The sequence below is a fragment of the Uloborus diversus genome, chromosome 8, assembly GCF_026930045.1.
Source record: "Uloborus diversus isolate 005 chromosome 8, Udiv.v.3.1, whole genome shotgun sequence".
Lineage (NCBI taxonomy): Eukaryota > Metazoa > Arthropoda > Arachnida > Araneae > Uloboridae > Uloborus > Uloborus diversus.
The window spans coordinates 44,667,661-44,692,972 of NC_072738.1; the positions used below are offsets into that span (position 1 = coordinate 44,667,661).

The 25,312-nt window shown below is 32.8% G+C and overlaps 1 protein-coding gene across 1 annotated transcript in view; it reads right to left on the reverse strand.

Annotated features, from left to right (window-relative positions):
- Positions 1-4,034, reverse strand: part of LOC129228337 (uncharacterized) — a 43,918-nt gene extending 39,884 nt beyond the window's left edge. Inside the window, exon 1 of the mRNA XM_054863016.1 lies at positions 3,678-4,034. Within this exon, the coding sequence (XP_054718991.1) occupies positions 3,678-4,034 (357 nt within the window). The remainder of the gene's footprint in view (positions 1-3,677) is intronic.
- Between the last annotated feature and the right edge of the window lie 21,278 nt (positions 4,035-25,312).

A 25,312-nucleotide genomic window follows, 5' to 3' on the forward strand; every position in this document is an offset into this window, starting at 1 on the left:
AACAGGTTGTGGCAAATACAGTCCTGCCCATGCGAGCATCTGACGGAGAAAAAAAAACATTAAAGAGATATTTAGTGGCACGGATTCGAACTGGCGCCTTTCTGACTGTCAGCATGACACTCCAACTAACCGAGCAACTTTGCCTTCGGTTTCGAGTGCTATTCATTGAAGGAATGCGTAATAAAACACAGTAAAAAAGCTTTTTGCCGAAAAAAAATTTAATAAGATCATGCGTCTATGTTTTGTCATTAGCCAGCATGATACGATTTAAAATTATTCGTAAAACATGAAATTTGATTAAAGAATGAGGAAGATCTCACGTAGCGATTGAAACAAACATTCTAGAGAAGTAATAAATTCGATTGAAAAAATAAGTGTTTCTATTTTTGAATATTCAACAATTTCCCATAGCAGGCTTCTTTAACCTGTATGGTTTAAAAGCCCGCACTTGTTTTTCTTTTAATCGAACACTTAAAATTCAAAACCAAAACCAGTTGAACTGAGTCCGTTTTTTAAGTGTAATTTTTCGAACGTAGACATTTTTTTTTTTTCAGCCGAAAGCATAGGAGTAGAAAATGATTTCTTACTAATGAAGTTGATAATACTTTTAATGTTTTATATCGTATTCGAATAAATAGTTCAAGATTGACTGGGTGAAACTCGTAGTTTTAATTTGGCGTAGTATTTTTTCATTTGAACAAAAGTTCAAACACTGCTATTAGAAAAATCTACATTTCAGCATACAATGAAAATGTTTTTCTGCACAAAAAGGATTCCCTTGAGGTATATCTAATACTTTTTTTTTATGCTTACATTATGCTCAGTGGTCTGGACGGAGTTAAAGCTTTAAAAAAAAGGGAAGAACACCCTTCGATTAGCAGTCAACTTATCTGAATGATAACTGTAGCTTGCATAAAGGAGTCGAAACACCAAATAGCATTCCCACTGCATTTATCTTATTACGTGTGTTATCTGTTGTATGTTATGAGTACATGTAATGCGTAATATTACTGTAAATTTGCTACTATGTCGGACAGCCCGAATTGGCCCGAAGTTCAGACAGTTTATAGCCGAACGCTCTACCGGAAAAAAAAAAACCCACAGGTTAATTTTAAATTTTTTTCTTGCCGAGAAGTGTTTTTATTTTTGAAAATTTTTACAATTTGTTATCGCAGGCTGTTTGAACTGTTATGGCTGAGATGGCAGCACGTGTTCATCATTTAACAGCACGGTTAAAATACAAAAAAAAATTTGAACTAAGTTCTTTTTAAGCGTGGCTTTTCAAATGTAGTAAAAATGTGATACGCTATTTGTTTTTTTGCAAAAAGAAGAAAAATATATATATTACCCTTTAAATTGAGGTAGTATTTTTTTATTTGCACGAAGAGCCAAAAACTCATTAGAAGAATCTATGTTTCAACATACGATTTATTATATTTTACTGAACTAAAAACAATTCCATTGTAGTTTGAAATCTTAAACCTGATACTTATATTTTCGCTTACATTATAATTTTCTTACCGGAGCCAAAGCTTTAAAAAAAAAACCTTACATTTGAGTATCAATTTAGCTCCGTGTTGCATCAAGTTTTCACAGCTAGGAGCGTTTCTATTTCATGTATTCCCTCATATTTGTTATTTATTGTTCATGTAATGCGCGATATTTTTCTAATTTTTTGATGCAGATTGCCCAGACGTGGGCCCGAACACGCATTTTTCTGGTTACTAGTCGAACGCTCTGCCGATCAAGCTATTCATTTCTGTCGGTAACAGTGCAATTTACAATTATAAATTTAACCGAAAACCTCATTCTGGTTCTTTAAAACAAGTTTTTTGGCCCGAAAAAACAATTTTTAGACCGTGGGTCTATTTTTCGTCAGTAGCTTGCACGATAAGCTTTAAACTAAAGTGTAAATCAAGGAAATCGATCAAGAATTGAGGAAAATCTCTCGTAGAAACCAAAAACAGGCTACAGAAATAATATATAAGGATATGAACACACACACAGGTTTTTTTTTTTTTTTTTTTTTTTTTTTTTTTGCCGAAAGCGACGTAAAAAATGGAAAACTGCATTAGAACTTTGCTTTTAAAAAATGCATAAGAACTACAGGCAGCATCCAGGTTTTGAAACAGCAAGGAGCGTTTTCGAAAACTTGATTTTTCGACCGTAAGTCTATTTTTCTTCATTAGCCAGCCTGATAAGTTTTAAAATGAGAAGGGAATAATATATAAGATAAGATATTGAAGAAACATTTTTTTATTCTTGAAAATTTTTACAATTTGTTACCGCAGGCTGCTTGAACCGTTATGATTTAGATGGCAGCACGTGTTCATCATTTAACAACACGGTTAAAATACAAAATAAATTGAACTATGCTCTTTTTTAAGCGTAGCTTTTCGAATGTAGTAAAAATGTGATAAGCTATTATTTTTTCTGCAAAAAGAAGAAGAAATATATATTTTACCCTTCAAATTGAGGCAGTAATTTTTTTATTTGTACAAAGAGTCAAAAACTCATTAGAAGAATATATATTTCAATATACGATTTATTATTGTTTTCTGAACAAAAAAAAATTCTATTGTAGTCTGAAATCTTAAACCTGTTACTTATATTTTCGCTTACATTATGCTTTAATTTTCTTACCAGAGTCAAAGCTTAAAAAGAAAAAAAAAAAAACGTACAATTCAGCACAAAGTCACTTGAATATTCATATCAGCAAGGAGCGTTTCCTTCTCATTTATTCTATTCCTTCATAGTTGTTCTTCACATAATTAAGTGCTCATGTAATGCGCGATATTTCTCTAATTTTTTGTTGCAGATTGTCCGGACGTGGGCCCAAACACGCATTCTTCTGGTTACGATGAGAACGCTCTGCCGATCAAGCTATTCAGCTCTGTCGGTCATAGCGCAAATTAAAGTTATAAGTTTAACCGAAAACTTCATTCTGGTTCTTTAAAACAGGTTTTTCGGCTGAAAAAAAACTATTTTTAGACCGTGGGTCTATTTTTCGTCAGTAGCCAGCACCATAAGCTTTAAAATAAGGCGTAAATCAAAGAAATCGATCAAGAATTGAGGAAGATCTTGCGTAGAAACCAAAAACAGGCTACAGAAGTAATATATAAGGATACCCAATCTCCAGAAGGAATTAGTCATAATTACCATCTCACGAGTTAAAAATTAAACAATAAAATCAACCTCAGGGCCAGAATAACGTTAGTCAAAAACTGCCAATTTTTAAGTTATTACTGCGTTGTGTATGTAGAATCCTATTCCGCATTGAACCATACCAACGCAATTCTTTGAAAAAGAAAAATTCTTTACAATTATTAAGAGCGTGAGTCCCTACCTTTGTATGCACCAGACAAACCTTTTTACGCTTTCCTGCAAAATAGTGATAATGTGACTTACGGCAGTCTAACTTCGAGGTTCAGAAATAACTTTTAAATATCCAATCTGTATGTAATTTAGCGCATGTGTTAAGGCTTTTCGCACAAGCATAAAGGTTCCAAGAAATCTGTTCAGAAGATTGTTGAAATACGTCTAAGTGGGTTCAAATAGCTTCAAAAAACATTGGCTTTAATTTTGCAATGCGTTTATTCAAAACTGTTTGAAAATGGTTTGATTCAATTTGCAACCTTGTGGTCATCCGTTACGAAACTAAAAGTACTGAAACTCACCTGCATTTTGTCATCTGGCTTCCCAATAAGTGGTTGTGATGAGGGTAGAACTTCAACATCCAAGCGATCCTTCAATTGTTGTATCTCAGCTATTAAACCTTTAGTCACATGTACTTGAGAATCCTTCCAAATATTTAAATGTTTCACTTCATTAATAAGGTAAGTCCTGTCTGCTATAGCTTTAACGACTGTTCGTAAGACGGTTTCTATTTTAGATATCCTGTCGCATAAACTTGTGTCAGACGATTCTGAACAGTGACAGTCACAGTCTTTGGAGTACCGAGCCTGTGGTTTTGATTCAACAGGTACTATGACCCACAGGAAGAAACACAAGTAGCTGTTTCTTTTTAACTTCATGTTTGAGTAAATATTAGCTATTCATATGATCCTGCACACTGATTAAAAGGAAGATCCTCAGTGCATGGATTACTTTAGTAATATAGTTTCAGATGGAGGTTTAATTTTTCCGATAAACAAACTTATGCAAGTCTGATAACATCAAAAATGTAGTCATTAACATAAAAGATGCATTAACGATAGACTGGAGAAAAACTGAAATTGTCAATCAGTATGTTCCAAAGGAACATTTACCTCATATAAAGTTGAGACTTCAGGACCAGTTTTATAAGTATTACAAAAAAATAGAGCTTTCCTGATGCCTCTTATATCTTTTGGTTTTTCATAACAAGTTTCGCACAGTTAATTTCCTGCACGAGAAGAAGCCTTATTCGTCTATCTCATTTAAAACACAAGCTTCCTTGGATAAGTAAACAATTTCGTTTTTAATTAAAAAAAGTCCTTTACATATGCTCCATATTACTTAAAAACTGAAAAATTGGTTTATAAGAGTGGCAGATAATAAATATATTTTTTAACTTATTTAACTTTTCTGTTCAGCTTGCATAACTTAGTCCTTTGAATTGTGAAGATGCATTACGTTAGAAATTCATTTTCAGATACCACAGAAAAAGACTCATTAGCGCATAACTATATACTATGTTATAAGCGAATCTTATTTTTTTTTTTTTTTTCAATCTTCAGTGATCTGAAGACACAGAAGCATTCACATAAATAGTATTTCTTTTGGCAGAAATGCCACTAACATGCTAATTGGTCCTTGGACTATGATACACTGAGTTTGTACAACGTAGTCTTCAAAAGTTATGAAATAATAAACCAAGAAAGAAACCTGTAAAAAAAGGAAAAGAACAGTACTTCTGTGCGTTCTCTATATCAATGCATGGATATTGCTCAAATATATTACTCAGCGAAGGAACACCATAGCTTTAAATTACGTTAACATCTATGGGTTTAGAGCAGATTTTTAGTAATTTTTACAATCACTCAGTGTAAGGTTTTACTCAGTCAGCTTCAACGGTAGAAAGAATTTTACCGCAAGACTAAAATGGTTCGTCTCCTACTGTTTGAAGAAATAGAGAGCAAAGAGAAGTAATCACACAAACAAAAACAAAACTGAAGAATTTAACGAAATATCTCCATTAACATTATTGGTGAAGATTTGTAAAATGTGACACAATTACCACAATTACGCACCAACAAGTTTCCACTCAGCCTGCTTCAACAACAACAGCACATAAATGCCAGACTAAAATGGTGTGTCTCATAACGTTCGAAGAAATATTGAGCAAAGAGACATAATCACATAAACAAAAACAAAACTAAAGATTGTGGTGATCAACCATCAAAACATTTCCGTTCATAGATAACCCTCAGTGCAACACACCATAAGAAGCTATTGAAGTATCTGATGTGGCCAGCGTCATTCATCGATCTCTACGACCTTTTTATCAGCTTCTACTCTGATAGCAGGAATAAAAATATGCTTCGGAAATAGGTCTTGTGTAATCTTTAAACATGTTACTATTGTCACAACAAACTATTTGCATTTTAAGAAAACATATAAAAAAAATAGCCATATTTATATGCATGTACAGTTCGCGTTCTTTATAACGACATCCCGTTACAGGAATAATTTCCAGCGATAGGCACGTATATATCAACACATTATTTCACTTACCGTTGCTCATTTTGCCAATTTAAAATACGAAACCGTAATATTTATGTAATTCTAAAAATCTGAAAATGATTATTTTTTGTGACTTATTATTTACTAGAAAATCACCCGTTAAGGTATGACGGGTGAAAATCACTTCAACATTTGGATGGAGCAACTGCCTGTTTGATGATAATTTGCAGTTGACATTTTAGCCCTAATTCCAGTGGATTAACCCTTAACTCCAGTGGATAGCTTTCATTGTTGATCAATTTATCGTTTCTTCATTCTCCTAAAATTAGTCTTACCAGTAAAACATTTAGCTACCGGATCCTGCTCAGTCTTGTCAAAATAAAGCATTTCCCTACATGGTCAAACATTGCCAAAAATATTATAAATTATAAATAACTTACTTAATTTTTGGTGCTGCAACAATGAAATAATGCCGTCACGCATGCTACGGTGTTAGTTTCATTATTGATGACGGCAGAAGCGTTACTAGATCAGTGAATTGGCTATCATATATATGAGGATTAAGCTTCAAATTCGTAATAAACAAAATTGTTCCCTAAAGTTTTGATTTCGGTTATTTTCGTTTATGTATCGTTATACATCAGACATTTAAAAGTTTTTCGAGAATTGAAGGGACTAGACGAAGAGGATGACTACCTACACGATGGTTGGGCGATGTTGAAAAGGACCTCAAGGCTAATGGGAGTCAACCGATGGAGGGCCGTAGTAACTAATAGGGTCATCTGGAGAAGGATCGGCAAGTCAGCCTTGACCTACAAAAGCCTGTTGTGCTTCTGAAGAAGAAGAATTGTACTTTTGTATTATAATTCTTTATAATGCGGGAGGATTCTAAAAATAGCGCAGATAAAAAGTTCTGAATAAGATTGTTTTGTAATTGAGATTGGAACAAAGCTTAAACTTAAAGTGTGTGTGTTTGCTTGTAAGTTCAAAAATAAGCTGTGTTGTTGGTGAATGGTTATTCCTATCTTTTTCACCAACTATTTTTCAAAATCCCAAACCGACATTCATGTCCATGGGTAGCCCTTTTTTGTGCGAATTTACTAAGGATTTATCAGTTCAGCTTATTTTGAAAGTGGTCAGTAAATACAAAAGAAAAGGCTTCTGGCGACTTGAGATTCCGATTGCATGTCGCCAAGTCTAACTGACAAAATACAAGGCCTACCCGCTTTTTCCTGATGCTAACTGAGCCTCAAGCAACTGTAGGAATACTAAACTTCTAACAATGGATCACATTTTCACTGATTTGGATAGCATTGTCATTCAAAACTGTGATCTATATTACCATCCAATGTTGTTTGATTAGACTAACTGATTTAATTAATTTGACTTCCTTCTTTGCGCAGATCCCTACACGTTTTTGGCCTATTATACGGGCAAAGGGGGTTTTCAGCAGAGTTTAACTTGACACGAAGTAATTACAACGATATATTGAAAAGTATTTAAAAAAGCAGGTGGGAGTAGCAGCTTCGCACCTGCACGTTATTCGCAACTGTAGAGCTCGAATACACTACCTTGCATTGATTGGTGAAGCTACCGAAAAAGTGGAAGACATTCCATTTTACGTATTTATTTTAGGGTAAAACGTAGGCATGTTGTGTGTATAGGCAGTTTGCCATGAGACTTTCTTTTTTTTTTTTTAATTTGCGTGGTTCATCGGTGACAATTTTATATTACCTGCAATCTTAACCTATCTGCTGAAATACTTGGAGTAAACACTTTTTTCTCGTACTGTTCTGAGAAATGTCCATATGAGTTTTTATTTAAGAAGAAAGTATGGATTTCATTTCCGTTTAGTACAAACATGATTGGCTTAACTAACCGTATTGCTACAGCATCTGATTGGAATAGGTTTTGTGCGAAAAAATAATCTTAATAAATATTTTCGCTGAAACGGAATGAAAAATCTGCAGTCGAAGAAGAACGATTAAATTTTGAAGATTAAATTCAATCTGAGAATGTTAATTGCCAAAATAGTAAACTAAGTTCGTTTCATACAGATAGACCCAGTACTTCACAAATATCTTCAAATATTAAAAGGCTTTTGAAGCTAACGAAAATGATATAAACACATATTCGTTATACAGGGTGTCCGAAAAGTCCTTGACACATTTAAAAAATTCATGGAAAACCAACAAATTGCCGTATAAATTTGCGGATTGCACTATAATACTTCACAGGATCAAGAGTTTTTATAACATCGAAAAAAAAATGAAAAGGGGAAAAAAGAAGAAGAAAAAAGTCATTTCGCAGCCAATGTGTCAATATATGCTATGCCTGTAATTCTTCGTTAATAATTTTCATTCCTTTTTGCGTTTTCCCATGTCAACAAAAACGATTTAAAAGTAACTTTTTTTTCGATGTCATAAAAACTCTTGAACCTGTGAATATTATGGTGCAAACCGCAAATTCATACGACAATTTGTTGCTTTTCTTTGAATTTTTAAATGTCTCAAGGACTTTTCGGACACCCTGTATATCGTTTAACAATATTTGAGCGCCAAGCAAGAGGTGCAAATATCAGTAAGGATGAATTGAGGTAGTGAAAAGCAGAAGCAAAGAGATGTAAGTGGACAGTTTTAAATTTTGAGTAAATCCCGCTTAAAGTTCTGGTTCTAGGTAGGCTTTCATTGAAAGGCGACCTTTTTCTAAATCATGCTGTATAGCAGTACCTACCAGGGCTACTAGTACTATTTCTTGCACCAAAACATGAGAGACGTTCCCCTACCATTTGCTCTGGTTATCTCTTTATTCTTAATTTAGGCACTTGCATCCGTTTGCTTCTCACTTCCTCAATTAGTAACTTATTTATTAAGACTACTTCCACTGAACATAGTAAGAATTATCGCTCAAGAAACCAATGAATTAACGATCGATTATGACTACGTAAAAATTTTATCTCGACACAAACTTAAATTATTGGTTGAAAAATTTCGTCAAAAATTTGTTAGTGATCGGAAAGAATCAGTCTATGTTGAGGTGCATACTGAATTTAAAGCCCTCGATCCGTCTCTTAAATGGCAACACGCTCCAGCGTCCGCCATTTTGTGTCGTTCCGCAACTTTCTCCCTATCTCAACAGTAGAAAAATGCAGAGTTTCGCTCATTGAAAAGTATCTTTTTATCAACGAATGTTTGCAGATTTTTGATCATAACTTATGTCACTGATAATATACATACAAAAATGTTGAATTCCACCTTAGTAAAATATTTTTTTAATTATTAAACCGAATATTAGTAAAAAGGTGTTTTGAATAAATTTTCGACTATTTTTAAGAGTAATTTCTTTTTTCCCCCCCATATAGACCTTCTGAGTTAAATTACTTGAAGTGTTTTAAATATGCGTTTTATTATTAGAAAATTGGTGTAGTAGAACCAGGGGCGGATACAGAAAAATCTCTCGGAGGGGACCCGGGAAATTGAATAGCACCTCCTCCTTCCCCCTGCCACATACGGTGTTTCATAACAAAGTTTTCATTACTTGGTTTTAAAATGTCTTTTTTTAAATTTTTTTAGGATCCCTTAAGCTAATGATCCACTTCTAAGAACATACATATTATGTACCAATATACTTTGAATGTGGACGTAAAACATCTTTAACGTTTCAAGCCAATTAAATACTAAACCATAATAATGTTACCGAAATGCTATACAATTAGCGGTTTTAATTTTAGGAACAATGTCGTAATGATTATAACACGAGGGCAAGGTTATTCAATTAAAAAATATACCCATACCTCATTTGAGGTTTTAATATTATTTTATAGTATTTTAACTATAAAATATTATTTAATTAAGAAAATCATAACTATTAAACATATAAGTTTTACTGAAAAATTCAGTACAATTTCTGTGTGGATTTCGAAGCAGTTGCTGATTGTTCTTGAAGCCATGATACAGTTGAGATAACATATTCATATTACATACCGCCTCCATTAATATCATGGTTTTCTCAAGAGACTACGATATGATTTCTTTCATTTTGCATTTTTTATAAGCTGAAAAAGAAAAAGCTATTATTTCGCAAATAGCTTCCTGGATCAAAATAATTCTTTTAGGCACGCCTGCACATTTTTTGAAGAATGTTAGTTATTGATTCCATCAAAGAAAAATTAATGGACGAATCGCGATATTACGTTCCCTTGAATTTAAAACCAGCGAGTTAAATGTATAAATGTATTCTGCCACTCTAGGACTCCAGTGTGACTTCTTTATCAAATAAAAATGCTATTATTCAAAATATGCTCTATGTGTGTTTTGTGTTCTGTTTAATTAACTATATGAAAAAAACGCTATTTAGAAGTCAGTGAAAAAATTGTGAATAAAATATTTAAATAAATTCATCCTTTTGGGGGAGGGGCACGGGCCTCCTCCCCCCCTTAAATCCACTACTGAGTAGAACAGTAGTGAGCTAAATTAATTATGTCATAAATTATTTGTGGGCAACAGTTTGAACTTATTCATGCAAAGCAGTATCATTAATATTACTAATGTGTGTAGTTTTCTTTCTTTCTTTTTTTTTACCAACACTTTCTTGTTTCTCATGACGATTTTACATTAAAAAAATGCCTTTCATTTAAACCTGATTTTTAAGGCTACAACTAGTTCTTAAAAATTCAACGAACCAAAATGTAACCAGTTTTAAATCAATATTTTAAAATAATAATAATAATTGAAATATTTGATACCAATAGGAATTCAAATAAAAGAGTGCAGATTACATCTGTGACGAACTGTTATAAATAGTAATAATGAATTTGTAAATTAACAGATACTGGGATAAATCATATATATATATATATTTTTATTAAAAAAGTTTTCACATCAAAATAAAAATTAAACGAGAACAGATTTTTTCCGGGCAAAAAAAAAAAAAAAAAAAAATCTTCACGTAATTATATAACTTGGCTTGAGTTACATGTTACTGTAATCTCAAAGAAGCTTAATTTTTTTAATGAATATTTTCATACTTTTAATATCTTAATTTTTACGCGCAAAATAGATAAAAAATTAACTTGGCAACACACTGAAACTCATGGCAATGACACAATTAAAAGCGAAACGACGTGTTCTTAAAATAATTTTGCTACAGTTATTGAGACATTTTGAAACTAACTAAAGAATAGAAAATTTACATTAAAAATAAATAAAATAACTAGTATATTTAAATTTTGGCGGTTTTGTTACCTTAAACTCAGAAAAATCAGTTTTGAAAACAGGGCAAATATTTTACTACTGCTAGCAATTTATTAGGTACCGTTACATAGTTGAGCTTTACAATATTTGAAGGAACTATTTATGATGATTTTAGTGAATGTCCTTATTATCCCATGAAAAATAACAAACCATCAGACAGTTTCATGAAAAGTAAAAAATATTGCAATTTCAACAAGAGTTTCATAAAGTATCTGAAATTGCGCAGCAGTATTGATGAAAACATTTAAAATACATAAATAATCTTTCAATGTTCTTCGATATAGTAATTTTGAACTGTTAGATTATCTTAATGCACTACACCAAAGCATCTTCACATTAAAGATAGCGTTTGATGAAAAATACGAATAGCAAAGAGAAAATATCTAGTATTCCGCACAGTGAAATCACACAGGCAACGACACAAAATGGCGGACTGAACCCACGTGACTGCCCGCCTCCAATCGCAGTCGAAAGCGGCGCGCAGTGCATGGATCAAAGAGTGTCGCCACTTAAGAGACGGATCCAGGGCTTTAACTGAATTGCATGCATCGGGGTTCCATCCTGTCCCTTAGATCTCTGGGCAGATAAAACATTCAGGGCCCCATACATCCTCCATCGTAAGAAGGCTCACACCTAAGCAGAGACTACTACATTTATATTTGCTAAGAAAGGAGATTTTCAAGTGCTATAATTAAGGCTTAGTAAAAAAAAAAAAAAAAGAAAAAAATACCAATAATGTCTATTCTGCTGTGCTAAGCACAGAAGTCGTATCGGAAATTTTTAGCAAAATTGAATTATTGTCACGACGTGGCTCTTTTTAATGTATTTTACCTATATGCGTTGCTTTGCGGTCATTTGTACATAGGAAATATTTAGTAAAACAGTCTAAAAAGTTGAATCTGAATCAAATATATGGAGGCGCAAAGCTTTACGAAGCAGTTTCTTCATTTTAAGCTCAGCTGCCGATAAGGCTTTCGTGCATAACACGGTAGTATTATAAGCTATATTGCTTCTTTCCCACTTTGCATTATTTTAATATTAATATTTTCTTCTCTTAATTCGTTTCCATTATCTCTACACGAGAGCAGAAGTTAGTTAAGCTAGTGTAAAGAAACACATCTCATCTCCGAATACAGTACTGAATACGCTGTGGACTATTATTATTTAGGCACAGGAAACAGGAAAAAGGTTTGAAGTTCTTGACGCAAAATGTTTTGATGACATCTTATATTTGAGTTCATTCTGCGTTCTGGAATAATCATAGGCATGAATAATTACTTTAGTTGTAACAGACAAAATGTAACCATCAATTTGTTTCAAAAGAAACTGAAAATCCACTGTAAAAAAATTCCTAAACGTCACCAATCATTTGCGCGGAACGTTTCGGGATTTCCCAGGTTTTTCACCGATTTCCTTGAGAATTATGTACCTTTGTCAAAATGTTTCCTGAATTACTACAAGTTGCACGAATAGACTTTCACTGTAATGAAAATATTTTAGCTTCCAGTTTAATGAGTAACTGAGCTTGAGTGTATATTTATGTGTATCGGCTTTAAGGGGAGTCAGTATTCCCGATACCCCGTCATTGTTAATTTGCACAGGTTCATGTATCGTTTTCTGAAAATCTATTGAAGATACAATTATGAATTTTTTTCTGTACCTTGAGTAGACTCTTTACTCTATAAAAGCGTTTCTTAAATTGTGTTCCGCGGAACCACAGGGTTCCACGGAACTCTCTCAGGGGTTTCATGAGACTTGCATGTTTTCTTTTCACACCTTTCAAATTTGTTCTTTAAAAAATCAATAAAACTCTCGCTTTTCAAAATTAAATACAGTAGAATCTCGTTTTACGAGGGTTTATTTTACGCAGTTTCGATTATACACGGTTTAAGATTTGACACCTTTATTTTATTTTACGCGGATGAGTTTCGGTTTTACGCGGATGAGGCAATGCTAAAAGATAAAATTTTCCCCTCTTTCAAAATCCAAACTCCTAAAGATTGCAGATTATGGGTAATCAACTGCATTTTGGAGTGCTAATAATCGAGCTTGGGCCACTGGAGACATCTTATATGCGATTGGTTCCAGAGTTCTTTCCAGAAGTAAAGTTATTAAACCTTCACAGATCAGAACTCACTGGAAGAAGAGCTTTTAGGAGTGACAAAGGAGGCCAAAACTAACGAGGATACCGACGTAGGTGACGCACAAACAACCAAAAACATTGACATTGAAAATTTTGAGCCATTCCTAGAATATAGAAATGATTTTTCTGATTTGTTAGTGAAGGAAGATTCTGTCATGGAAATGCCGCAAGTAATCATGGATGCATTAGTGTTCTGCAAAAAAATAAAAATTCTTAATGCCTGCCAAAACGCTATCATAGCCAGCTCCTCTTTATAAACAGAACACGAAATTAATTTATTTTTTCTTTATGCATGTTGTGCATAAGAGTCGATATAAGTGCACATTAAACTTATTATACGATTAGTCATCACTAGAATGAAGTATTTTGTTATCGACGGAATCAAACCCCTATTTTAACGCTAGTATTAGGTCTCAATTTACGTGGTTTCGATTTACATGGCATTTCCGTGGAACGTAACCCCCGCGTAAAAAAATGATTTACTGTATAAATTTACCTTTACTTTCGTATACTATTCTGAGCGGTATTACCCATCAGGTTAATCAGGATAATAAAATAATTCCTATTATACTATAGGAATATTTTTATTTGTTGCCAAAAATTATACAAATTTTAGATTATCAAAAATAGTCTGAACTTCTGCCTTCAAAACTTAAATTGCGTTTAAAAAACTTCAATTTTGAAAAATTTCCGGAATAAGCTTTTAATCCCTAATATCGCCAAAGATATTTTAAAGGTGATATTGAAAAAAATTTGGGAGTGCACACCAAACCCATTTTTCCTACAACATTACCAAAAATTACGATTTCTGACGTCAATTTCATATATTCTGCTCTTGTTACTAGCCACTCTCCCTGTATCTATGGCCCGATTAACCTCTAAAATTAGGGAAAGCTCGGCCTCAGTTTGGGGCTCCCCACCTTTTGTTTGGGGAAATTTTTCTAACTTTCTATGCACATTGATACGACATTGACTAATGCTGAGTAGCCAGGCAGAATGGGGTGGTTTCCTTCAGTCAAAATTACTACTTTTAGTCATTGAAATGGATAGAATGAACAAACAAAATTAGATGGACCCAGAAAATACTTTCATTTTCCCAACAGTTCTTTTTGAATTAATTTTTTAAAATGTCCGATTTTTCAAACAAGGCGTAGTCTTGATGACGTCACAAATGATGCACTTTGCCGCATTTTCTACCACGTTTCCGCGTTATGATAATCAAGAAGCGAATTAAATATTGCGCTCTACGCTTGCTATCAACCATATCGTTCGTTGCCAATGCACGTGCGTAAAGATACGAATTAAATATTTTGCACTGTGAATGGCATTTCATCATTTGTGATGTCATCCGCAAAAGCCGTAAACAATGAAAGCGCTCCGATTTAAGCTTTTTTTTTTTAAATATTAAACTTAAACAATTTTTTTTTTTAAAATGGTCAGATCCTATGTTTTTAAGCATGCTCTTTCAGAAAAAAACTTTTAAAATTCTGGAAACGACCCCATTCAGAGTTAAGTTTATTCAACCTTACCGACTGACAGAAATTTCGTTTATTACATATGTCGAACATGAATTCTCAGCAAATTTGGGTAGTAACATTTTGAAGCATATTTTATGCTTCACAAAGGAAACCAAATGTCATAAAAGTACATTTTAACAGAGTTGAGTCAAATCCAACACATTTGAAAATCTTGCTTGTAGCTACATTTTATCAAATGTGTCCTCGTTTTCAATAATTTAATTCTTTCAAACGTTTTTGTTTAGCAAGTTCAAATGTTTGCAATCTCTTTAAAAAACAGTTAAAAACCAAAACTAGAATTGTTATGCACAGTTTCACAGGGATGTTTGGGCCCCTTAAAAATTTTGAGTTGAAGCTCAAATTTTCCGAGCCTTTTGGGTAATTAGGTTCTTTTCAACATTTAACGAGTGAGGATCTATTTAAGGAGCAGTACTTGTCGAGGGGGGTCAAAATGTTCCAATCAACACATCTAAGCCTATAATTTATAAATAACTAAAAAAATGTTAAAAAATTAAAGACATTTTGATTTTTCTGGTTTAAAAACTTTTTCTGTGTAAATTTAAGTGAACTATTGATACTATTGTAGTTAAGTATTTCTTTTATTAATTGAAAAATATTTCAATTATGTAACTCATTCATTAATTTTTAGGTTATTTGTCCCTTTTAAAAATACTCAGAGTAACAAAGAGGATTGCATTGGTGCTTTACAATAACACATAATAACTAGCAGCTATTAATAAATAGAATGATCGTTAATGAAATCAACTTAATTAGCGATTTAATGACAAATGTTTAATATGGTAGTCTGTTTGAGGTAAGAACCTGGGTCCCCTCTGAAACAGAATTCGGGCTACGCAACTGTAAACTGGAGAAAAAAACCCAGGGGTTCCACGAAAAAAGTGAGCATTAAAAAAGGTTCCACAAATATAAGAAACTAGTCGACCCGTGCGGAACTCCGCACTGTACTTCGAATCGTTTTATAAGGCATTTCGCTCTTTAAAAATTTCAATAAAAGAATATTATGAAGAAAAACCGAAAAAAGTAAACGGAAAAAAGTAAGCGCACAAGAGAAGGCATGTAATTTGAAGACATGAGTAACAAAACCTCGTTAAATACAACGTTGTGATAATTTGATCATCGCTCCCCTTTTGGTTGTACGTATTTTCAATGCAAATATAAATATTATTAAAAGTGTAGCTGAGTGACATGTGAAAAATCAGTAATTTTGCATGTGAAAAAAACAGGTTGTGGTAGAAACTGTCCTGCCCATGTGAGCATCTGACTGAAAAAAAGAAACATTTAAGAGATATTTAGTGGCACGGATTCGAACTGGCGCCTTTCTGACTGTCAGCATGACACTCCAACAAACCTAGCAACTGTGCCTTCCATTTCGAATGCTATTCTTTGAAGGAATGCGTAATAAAACACAGTAAAAAAGTTTTTTCCCGAAAAAAATATAATAAGATCATGCGTCTGTGTTTTGTCATTAGCCAGCATGATACGATTTAAAATTATTCGTAAAACATGGAATTTGATTAAAGAATGAGGAAGATCTCACGTAGAGATTGAAGCAAACATTCCAGAGAAGTAATAAATTCGGTTGAAAAAATAAGTGTTTTTATTTTTGAATATTCAACAATTTCCCATAGCAGGCTTCTTTAACCTGTACGGCTTAAAAACCCGCACTTGTTTTTCTTTTACTCGAATTCAAAACCAAAACCAGTTGAACTGAGTCCGTTTTTTAAGTGTAATTTTTCGAACGTAGACAAAATGTTTTTTTTTTCAGCCGAAAGCAGAGGAGTAGAAAATGATTTTTTACTAATGAAGTTGAAAATAATTTTAATGTTTTATATCGTATTTGAATAAATAATTAAAGATTTACTGGTTGAAACTCGTAGTTTTAATTTGGCGTAGTATTTTTTCATTTGTACAAAAGTTCGAACACTGCTATTAGAAAAATCTACATTTCAGTATACAATAAAAATGTTTTTCTGCACAAAAAGGATTCCCTTGAGGTATATCTAATACTTTTTTTTATGCTTACATTATGCTCAGTGGTCTGGACGGAGTCAAAGCTTAAAAAAAAAAGGGAAGAACACCCTTCGATTAGCAGTCAATTTATCTGAATGATAACTGTAGCCTGCATAAAAGAGTCGAAACACCAAATAGCATTCCCACTGCATTTATTTTATTACGTGTGTTATCTGTTGTATGGTATGAGTACATGTAATGCGTAATATTACTGTAAATTTGCTATTATGTCGGACAGCCCGAATTGACCCGAAGTTCAGACAGTTTATAGCCGAACGCTCTACCAAAAAAAAAAAAAAAAAAAAAACCCACAGGTAATTTTAAATTTTTTTTCTTGCCGAGAAGTGTTTTTATTTTTGAAATTTTTTACAATTTGTGATCGCAGGCTGTTTGAACCGTTATAACTTAGATGGCAGCACGTGTTCATCATTTAATAGCACGGTTAAAATACAAAATAATTTGAACTAAGTTCTTTATTAAGCGTAACTTTTCAAATGTAGTAAAAATATGATACGCTATTTGTTTTTTTTGCAAAAAGAAGAAAAATATATATATTACCCTTTAAATTGAGTAGTATTTTTTTTTATTTATACAAAGAGTCAAAAACTCATTAGAAGAATCTATATTTCAACATACGATTTATTACATTTTACTGAACAAAAAACAATTCCAATGTAGTCTGAAATCTTAAACCTGATACTTATATTTTCGCTTACATTATGCTTTAATTTTCTTCCCGGAGCCAAAGCTTAAAAAAAAAAAAAAAAAAAACCTTACAATTGAGTTTTAATTTAGCTCCGTGTTGCATCAAGTTTTCATAACAGCTAGGAGCGTTTTTACCTCATGTATTCCCTCATATTTGTTATTCATTGTTCATGTAATGCGCGATATTTTTCAAATTTTTTGATGCAGATTGTCCGGACGTGGGCCTGAACACGCATTCTCCTGATTACCAGTCGAACGCTCTGCCGATCAAGCTATTCACCTCTGTCGGTAACATTGCAAGTTAAAGTTATAAATTTAACCGAAAACCTCATTCTGGTTCTTTAAAACAGGTTTTTTTGCCCGAAAAAACAATTTTTAGACCGGGGGTCTATTTTTCGTCAGTAGCCTGCACGATAAGCTTTAAAATAAGGTGTAAATCAAAGAAATCGATCAAGAATTGAGGAAAATCTCGCGTAGAAACCAAAAACAGGCTACAGAAATAATATATAAGGATTAAGAAACGCTGCTCTATACTAAAGTAAAATTTTACAGAAAGAGAGCTTAGTTTTTTGTTTTTTTTTTAATTCTAAAGTGTAAGTCACTGTATTTTTTTTTTTTTTTTTTTGAAACAATGCCATTTTGCAACACGAAATCAGCTCTATAAAAAATATTTTTCGAATATGAGAAAATATTTACATCAGTACAGTGAAACCTGTGTAAGTTGACCACTTGCGGTTCAGTACTTTGGTGGTCAACTTAGACAGGTGGCCAACTTATAGAGTGTAGTAATGAAAAAAAAAATTTTTTTTTGGTTGTCATTTCTAGTCCCTTGCATTTATTTTTTAACTAATTGGAATACTTTAAACTCACTTTCATTGTTTAACATTACTTTAAAACAATAAGAAAAAATGTTGTTTAAATATTTTTAGAGATTATTTACCAGAACGACGCGTAAAGTATCATACAAATTTAAAATTTCTGTGAATTGATCAAAAAAAAAAAAAAAGCCTCGTTGCTTATGAAAAATTACTTACTTGATATTAACAATTCCTAAAAATTCATAACAAGTCAAAAGTGACTCAAATTCTTGATTTGATTTTTTCTGGTATATTTGTAACCATGGTAATCTATTTTTCAACAAAATAAATCCTTATTAAAGTTTGACTCATTTTCTGGGACTTAACATTAGCCCAATGTTTTTCGATGGAAGCATAAATATTCATAGGTTTTTCTAAAATGTCTGCTTACTTATTTGAATCATAACTGATGAAACTTTTAGTACAATCTAATGCTTTTGCCTAGTGGTCAACTTACAAGGTTTTTTTTTTACAATACTCTAAACCAAAGCTGGTGTATATTAGTGGTCAAGATAGAGAGGTGGTCAAGTTACAGAGGTATTCCTTCATTACATAAGATAGTACAAGTTCCGTTCCTGACAAAAGCGGTCAACTTAGACAGATGGTCAACTTACAAAGGTGGTCAACTTCACAGGTTTTATTGTATATACAATTAGATGTATGGAATAGGTAGTAAAAATTTTAAAGCCTGACACAGTTTAGTTTCCGAGAAAAAGGAACATTCAGTTTCAAAAATACCATTTCGAGATATTGCAATTTAAAGGGGAAAATCATACTTCATCAAAAAAGGTTTAAATTTTTCAAAAGCATATTTTAACTTATTTCTAATATGAGCACGATCAAGAAGTTTGTATCATTAAAAAAGGTATTGAAATGGAGTTTCAAAACATATAAAAATCAATAATCCGAATTGTTTAAAGTATTTAGGGCACTGTATAAGGGTGCCCTTAACTCTTTTACGGTTTGATCAAATTGACTAAGCTCCCAATAGGAGTGAATAAGTCTCTGGATTCCGCAGCTTTGCGAAAGTTATAGGCACGTGAGGTGCTTGGTACTCACTTGCAGTTATGTCTTAGCTTTGGCCATGGTTGTAATAATACTTTTTTGGTAAATCAGGAAAACGCCAAGCTATTATTCCAATCTTACTGTCTTATTATTTCTTTGAAAGTTCCAGAAAAATGTCTAGCTTTAACTGGGGAGTTTTCAAAATTATTTAGGAAAATTCAAGCATAGTTTCTGTAAGGGTACTGGGATTTAGCAGAAAACTTTTTTGCAAAATATGTTACTGGCAGAATTGGGCGCATTAGCTGCTTATTATCTTCCAGGAACGTTTCTGTATTGATGTTACATTGCATGTAACCATGACCCGCAAGTAAATTGAGGTTTGGAGTCTTATTAAAATACAATTCACTCACTAGTTTATCTGCGCCAACTTAAGAGTAGTTGATAGTTCATTAATTTTTGTGAGGTAGATTTTTTTTTTCTTGCCATTCATTGTAATAAAATGAGAAGAGAGAGTATTAAAGAACCCTATTATTTATTCAGTAATGGGTTCCTGTAATCCTGTACCTGTTTTCGTATCAAACCGCATCTAAATAGAGCTGAAACAGAATAAAATATAAATCCAAAATAACACTTATTTAAAATTGCTTCCCCCCCCCCTTCTCTCAATAAGCTAAAACTACCAGGAAAAATAGAATAATTAATTACATCAAGAATTCCAATATTTCAGATTTACTAAAAAATAATTTATTTTGAAGACATATTTCCAGTATCAAATACATCGTGCGGTTAATGATTGTCCATGCAGTTCACAAAGTCTGAATCAACCATGGTGGTGGCCTCTGTAACCACCATGTCCATAGCTTCCGTGACTGTAGCTCCCGTGGCCGTAGCTACCATGTCCATAGCTACCATGACCATAGCTCCCGTGTCCATAACTGCCATGACCGTAGCCTCCGTGGCCTCCATGTCCACCATGATGTCCTCCAAGATATCCACCATGACTATGACTGCTGTAACCAAAACCGTATCGCTTGCCAGTGATTGAGGCTCCGTGAGCTGCAGCCAAAAGCACGGCTAACAAAACTGCAAAGGCCTGAAATTGAAACAGAACATATTATATAAATGATCAACTCCACTCTGTAACGCGATTTTTATTTCCGGATTATTAATGGGATGTTCAAATAAAGAATTAAAGTTGACGATTCAGCGATCACTAATTATATGCAAGACACCGACAGACCTGTTATCACGGTTGGGATCTTGCATGTATTTCTGCCTTAGCTCGTTATTAACTAACTGATGAAATATATGTCCCAGCAAATGTGCTCTTTAATTAAAATACTAATCTGTCTAATATTTTGGTAAGCTTATTGAATTCTTAATGGTCTTAATGTCATGTTTTTTGCTTGCCAGTAGCAAATATTTATTTTCAAAGTTTCCAATGTAATGAACGAATGAAAAATCTAACAACTAATAAAAAAACTACCTATGCCTCTAGAGTAACCTGTTATTCCATAGTTGATCATTTAAAATTTATTTTTATAGCTACTTTACTAAATTTTCGTCTCTTTTTTTCCCTTTCAGTTTTTCTATTAGGTTTAATTATCACAACTAAGAAAAACCTATTTGGAAACATAATTTTTTATTCAAACGGAAAGGTTCCCAGTCCTGTTAATAACTTTCAGGTGGGTCTCGAACCTCTCATTTCCGAATTAGCCGTCACGTACTGAACTGATCGAGCTGCTGAAGACGATGAACTGTATTAGCAATTGACTGAATAGATAAAGACGATGAATTAACATTTGACCGACCAGATAAGAAGATGAACTGAAGTAGCATTAGACCGACTAGATAAAGACGATGATAAGTACAGTGCTGGCCAAATTATTAGACTAAAGGTTTTTTTTTTTTTTAACACTATTTGTATTAAAATACTATTTATTTTACTGTTAGAGTACAGTACATACTGTACACTGATTATTACGTTATTTTAGCATAATTTAATGTTTGCAGGTGGCAGCACTGTCTGCTTTGTTCTTTGTTTATTTACCTACCAGGAACATAACCTCAATCAGCTTAAACTGTTATAGTTCTTTATATTAGTGTTCTGTTATATTTAAAGTTAGTTTTCGGTAATTAGTGAGTATGTGTATGTGAGTATATATAATAGTGAGTATAAACAATTTTTTATTTCCTTTTTTTTTAAAAGTTAAGAAAACCTTGTGAAAAGTATGCCAGAAATACTTAAAATGCTCATCAAGAACAAGGAAATGCATATGAGATAATTATTTCACTGTTCGTTAATGTGTCTATAGTTATGTAATCAATAAAAATTTGCTTTTAAAACAGTCTCAGTCTAATAATTTGGCCAGCACTGTAGTAGCACTTGACCGACCAGATAAAGACGATGAACAGTAGTAGAATTTGACCGACCAGATAAAGATGATGAACTGAATTAGTATTTCCCTAGAATAATACAGACGATGATTAACTGTAGTAACATTTGACACCCCTAAACAAAATTGACGAATTCTCATAATTTAATCTTTCGTTTAAAAAAATGCAATGTCGTGCAAGTCTTCTGTATATGAAATGATTTTGGAACTATTTTGAATTCAGGAAACTCAAACTGATATTTTGTGTCATAAAGATTTGCTTAATTAGTGGTTCAGTTAACTATAAAATGGTGAGACTGAAACCCAGTTATAAGAAATAGCTGTAAGTTCTACCAGTTAGGAAGCATACCTGACTAACTGCACATTTAGTTGTTCGGTGCCTAGATTTGTTAGTTCTTTTGTCACTTCCATCGTTTAACCTATTACTTTTTTGGTGCATTGACACAAATGTTGTAAGATTTATTAAAGAATAGCAATAAATATACCTAATGTTGCTCTTGACTACCAGTCTTTCTGAAATTTGGATAGATTTAAATTAGTTTTAAAAAACAGGGTGTGCTGGCAAAGTCCTTGATGAGCATAGAAAATGCTCCCCAGATGGAGGATACTGTCTGACCACGGATTATATGGAAAGACAATCATCCGTTTTACAGCCGGAAATGGACGAATCTATGATTTTTTTTTTTACCGATGTCAGCATTTGCAGAAGCGAGTCTCATTCAAATGAGCGGAATACGCGATCAATTTTTTACTTTTCCCGCTTATTCACATAGATTCGTCTTAGCTGGACGTTTGAAAATTCCACGCAATCCGTAGTTGGACAGTAGTGACAGAAAGTTGCAAAATTTATGGTTGCTCCCTTTTGAGCGTAATGTGGCAGTTGTTTCAATTACAGTCTCTTCGCTGCAGTTTGTGTTGTGGTGCATACTGGATTCGGGGGTCCATGGGCAAAGACAGTATTATGGACCGCCACAACACGCACACGCAGAGAGCACTGCATTTTACATTAAAATTTATAAAAGGGCATATTAAAGTATGATAATTAAAAAAAATGGTATATAAAACTGAGACCAAGTCTACTGCGAATAGGAACTTGAGGGTTTGTTTAGGTTCTGCTAAAAATTTTTTAGGCACAACTATGCACATTTACATGCATATTGTTATTGTTATTTTTAGTTTGTTAACTCCTCCATGATTCCCAAACACTTATGGTTTTGCACAAGCCAGCTTTTAAAGCTAATATTTTGGATGTGTGCTCGATTGAAATTTCAATTTATTGTTAGAGAAAAAATGTTTTGTTAGAGTTAGAAAAAATAAGACGTGTAATACACAAACCCATTCACTGAAATATGCAGCAGTGGGATGGCTAAAACGCATGACGGTGTTTTATATAACTAAGAAAAATTATTGAATTTTATCGATTAAGTAATGATAAGTAACAAATTTATGTTAAAATCGAAAACACATATTCCCACCATAATGTAGAATTCTAAACAAACCCAGCATAAAAACTGCTATCTACAGCAGCGTTTGGGGGCCCTCAAGCAGCGAGACCCTAGAGGTCCTACTTGCCCTTGCGGAAATCTGGACCTGGATTGAATCCTTTTCAGGTCTGTAATTCGAATTTTGGGATATAGGGATGCCGCCCATAGGTGGCAATAGTGGCACTTCTCAAAACTGAAAACACGTAATAATTATTAATTTGAATTCTAAATTTATTACTCCTTCTCGCTCACCAGGGCGGTGAGCAAGAAGCCAGTTGCACATCTCCAATTCGTCAGAAAAGTAATTTAAATTTGTTTAATTTTAAATACTTTTAAATTAAATTCTAAATTTCTCTTTCTTTGCAAGCCTCTTTGCACCTGCGACAATAGTGGCACATTTCAAACTTCTGAAAGGGGCCGAAAAAGCTGCCTGAAAAGGGGCCTGAAGGGCCCCTTTCTAGGGGCGAAAAATCAAACTTTTTTATTAGTTCCTTTTCATAAATTCTAAATTTGGTGCTCATTCTCATTCACCGTTGACAATAGTGAAACATTTCAAAATTGTGAAAACACGTAATAATTATTAATTTAAATTCTAATTTTATTGCTCTTTTTCGCTCACCAGCGACAATAATGGTACATCTCAAACTTGTGAAAAACAGTAACAATTATTAAATTACATTCTAAATTTGGTGCTCACTATCGCTCAAGATAACAATAGTGAAACATTTCAAAACTGTGAGACAACTTAATTATTATAGAACTAAATTCTAAATTTATTGCCCTTTTTTGCTCACCGGGAACAATAATGGCACATCTCAAACTTGTGAAAAACAGTAACAATTATTAAATTACATTCTAAATTTTGTGATCACTACCGCTCACTGGTAACAATAGTGAGTTAAACATTTCAAAACTGTGAAAAAATTTAATTATTATTGAACTAAATTCTAAATTTATTGCTCTTTCTCGCTTACGCTGTGACAATGAACCCCAATCAACCTCTCTGGATCCGTGCTTGGGGTAAAAAACTGCTGAAAACATTAAATCACCATTAACTGCATTGATGTATGTTGACTTCGAAAGGGAAAACTTGTGCTAACGAAAACTAAAAGTAATTTCTTTTCTTTTTTAAAGCAATGAACAACTATGTGTATATCAAGAGAAAATATTTCTGAACGAAAATATATATGTAAAGACTGTTACAAATTAATAACTTAAAATGTAATATCAATGCACTTCAAATGCATTCAGCAGTGTAAAATGTATTCCAATACAATGCATGCAAATTAAAAACTTAAGTGTGTTATCTCCAGAATTCAGTACAGTTCTTCAGAATATCGTAAGAATTAATAAATACACATGTGTCTGGCCAAAATATTCGCTTTCCATTCAAGAAAAGATAAATGTTCGAAATTTGTTTAACCGAGTAATTAATATAAATTCTAAATTTATTGCTCTTTCTCACTCACCAACGACAATAGTGACGCATCTTAAAAGTGAAAATCCTAATAATTTTTTATATAAATTTTAAACTTAATGCTCTTTTTTGTGACAAACTCGTTCAAAGTTTGTTTGCATAACTGGTGCGTATAGTGACGTATAAAAAATGTAATCAATAGTGACGTTTTATAAGTTCACTAATTTGAAGAACATTTTAAGAACTTAACTACCTACACACTGTCTATTATAGACTACGTCTTCATAAAGCAGCCTGTAAATGTTACATCATAAAGTTTTGATCTTACGTTTGTACACCAGGAGTAAATTTTTTGAGCTACTGATATTTTTACTTTTTCTTCGAGCATGTGTTATTCTTTCTTGGAAAAACATAATATTAATGGAAACAGCATGTAGTATTAAAAGGTTATCTCTACTTTATAATGGATTTAAAAACAAATCTGCTACTGCTTTGAAGTTCGCACAAAGAAATAGTTTAAATTCTTCAGTAAAACTAACATGTTATGAAGCTTATGATTTTTAAGATTACATAATATTTCAGAGTTTAACTATAAATTAATTTACAAGAACTCAAATGTTATTATGTTTATTTAATGTTTATTTAATAACCTTGATCAAGGGTTAAAATTATTATGATAATGTTCCAATTTAAAACCGCTCATTTCATAGCACCTTCGTAAAATGATATAGGATTTAACGTTCAATTGATTTGGAAGTGTTAAAGATGCTTTACGTCCACATTCAAAGTATATTTGAAGTATATTTTAGTGCATTTTATTTATGTACGTAAAAAGATTAAT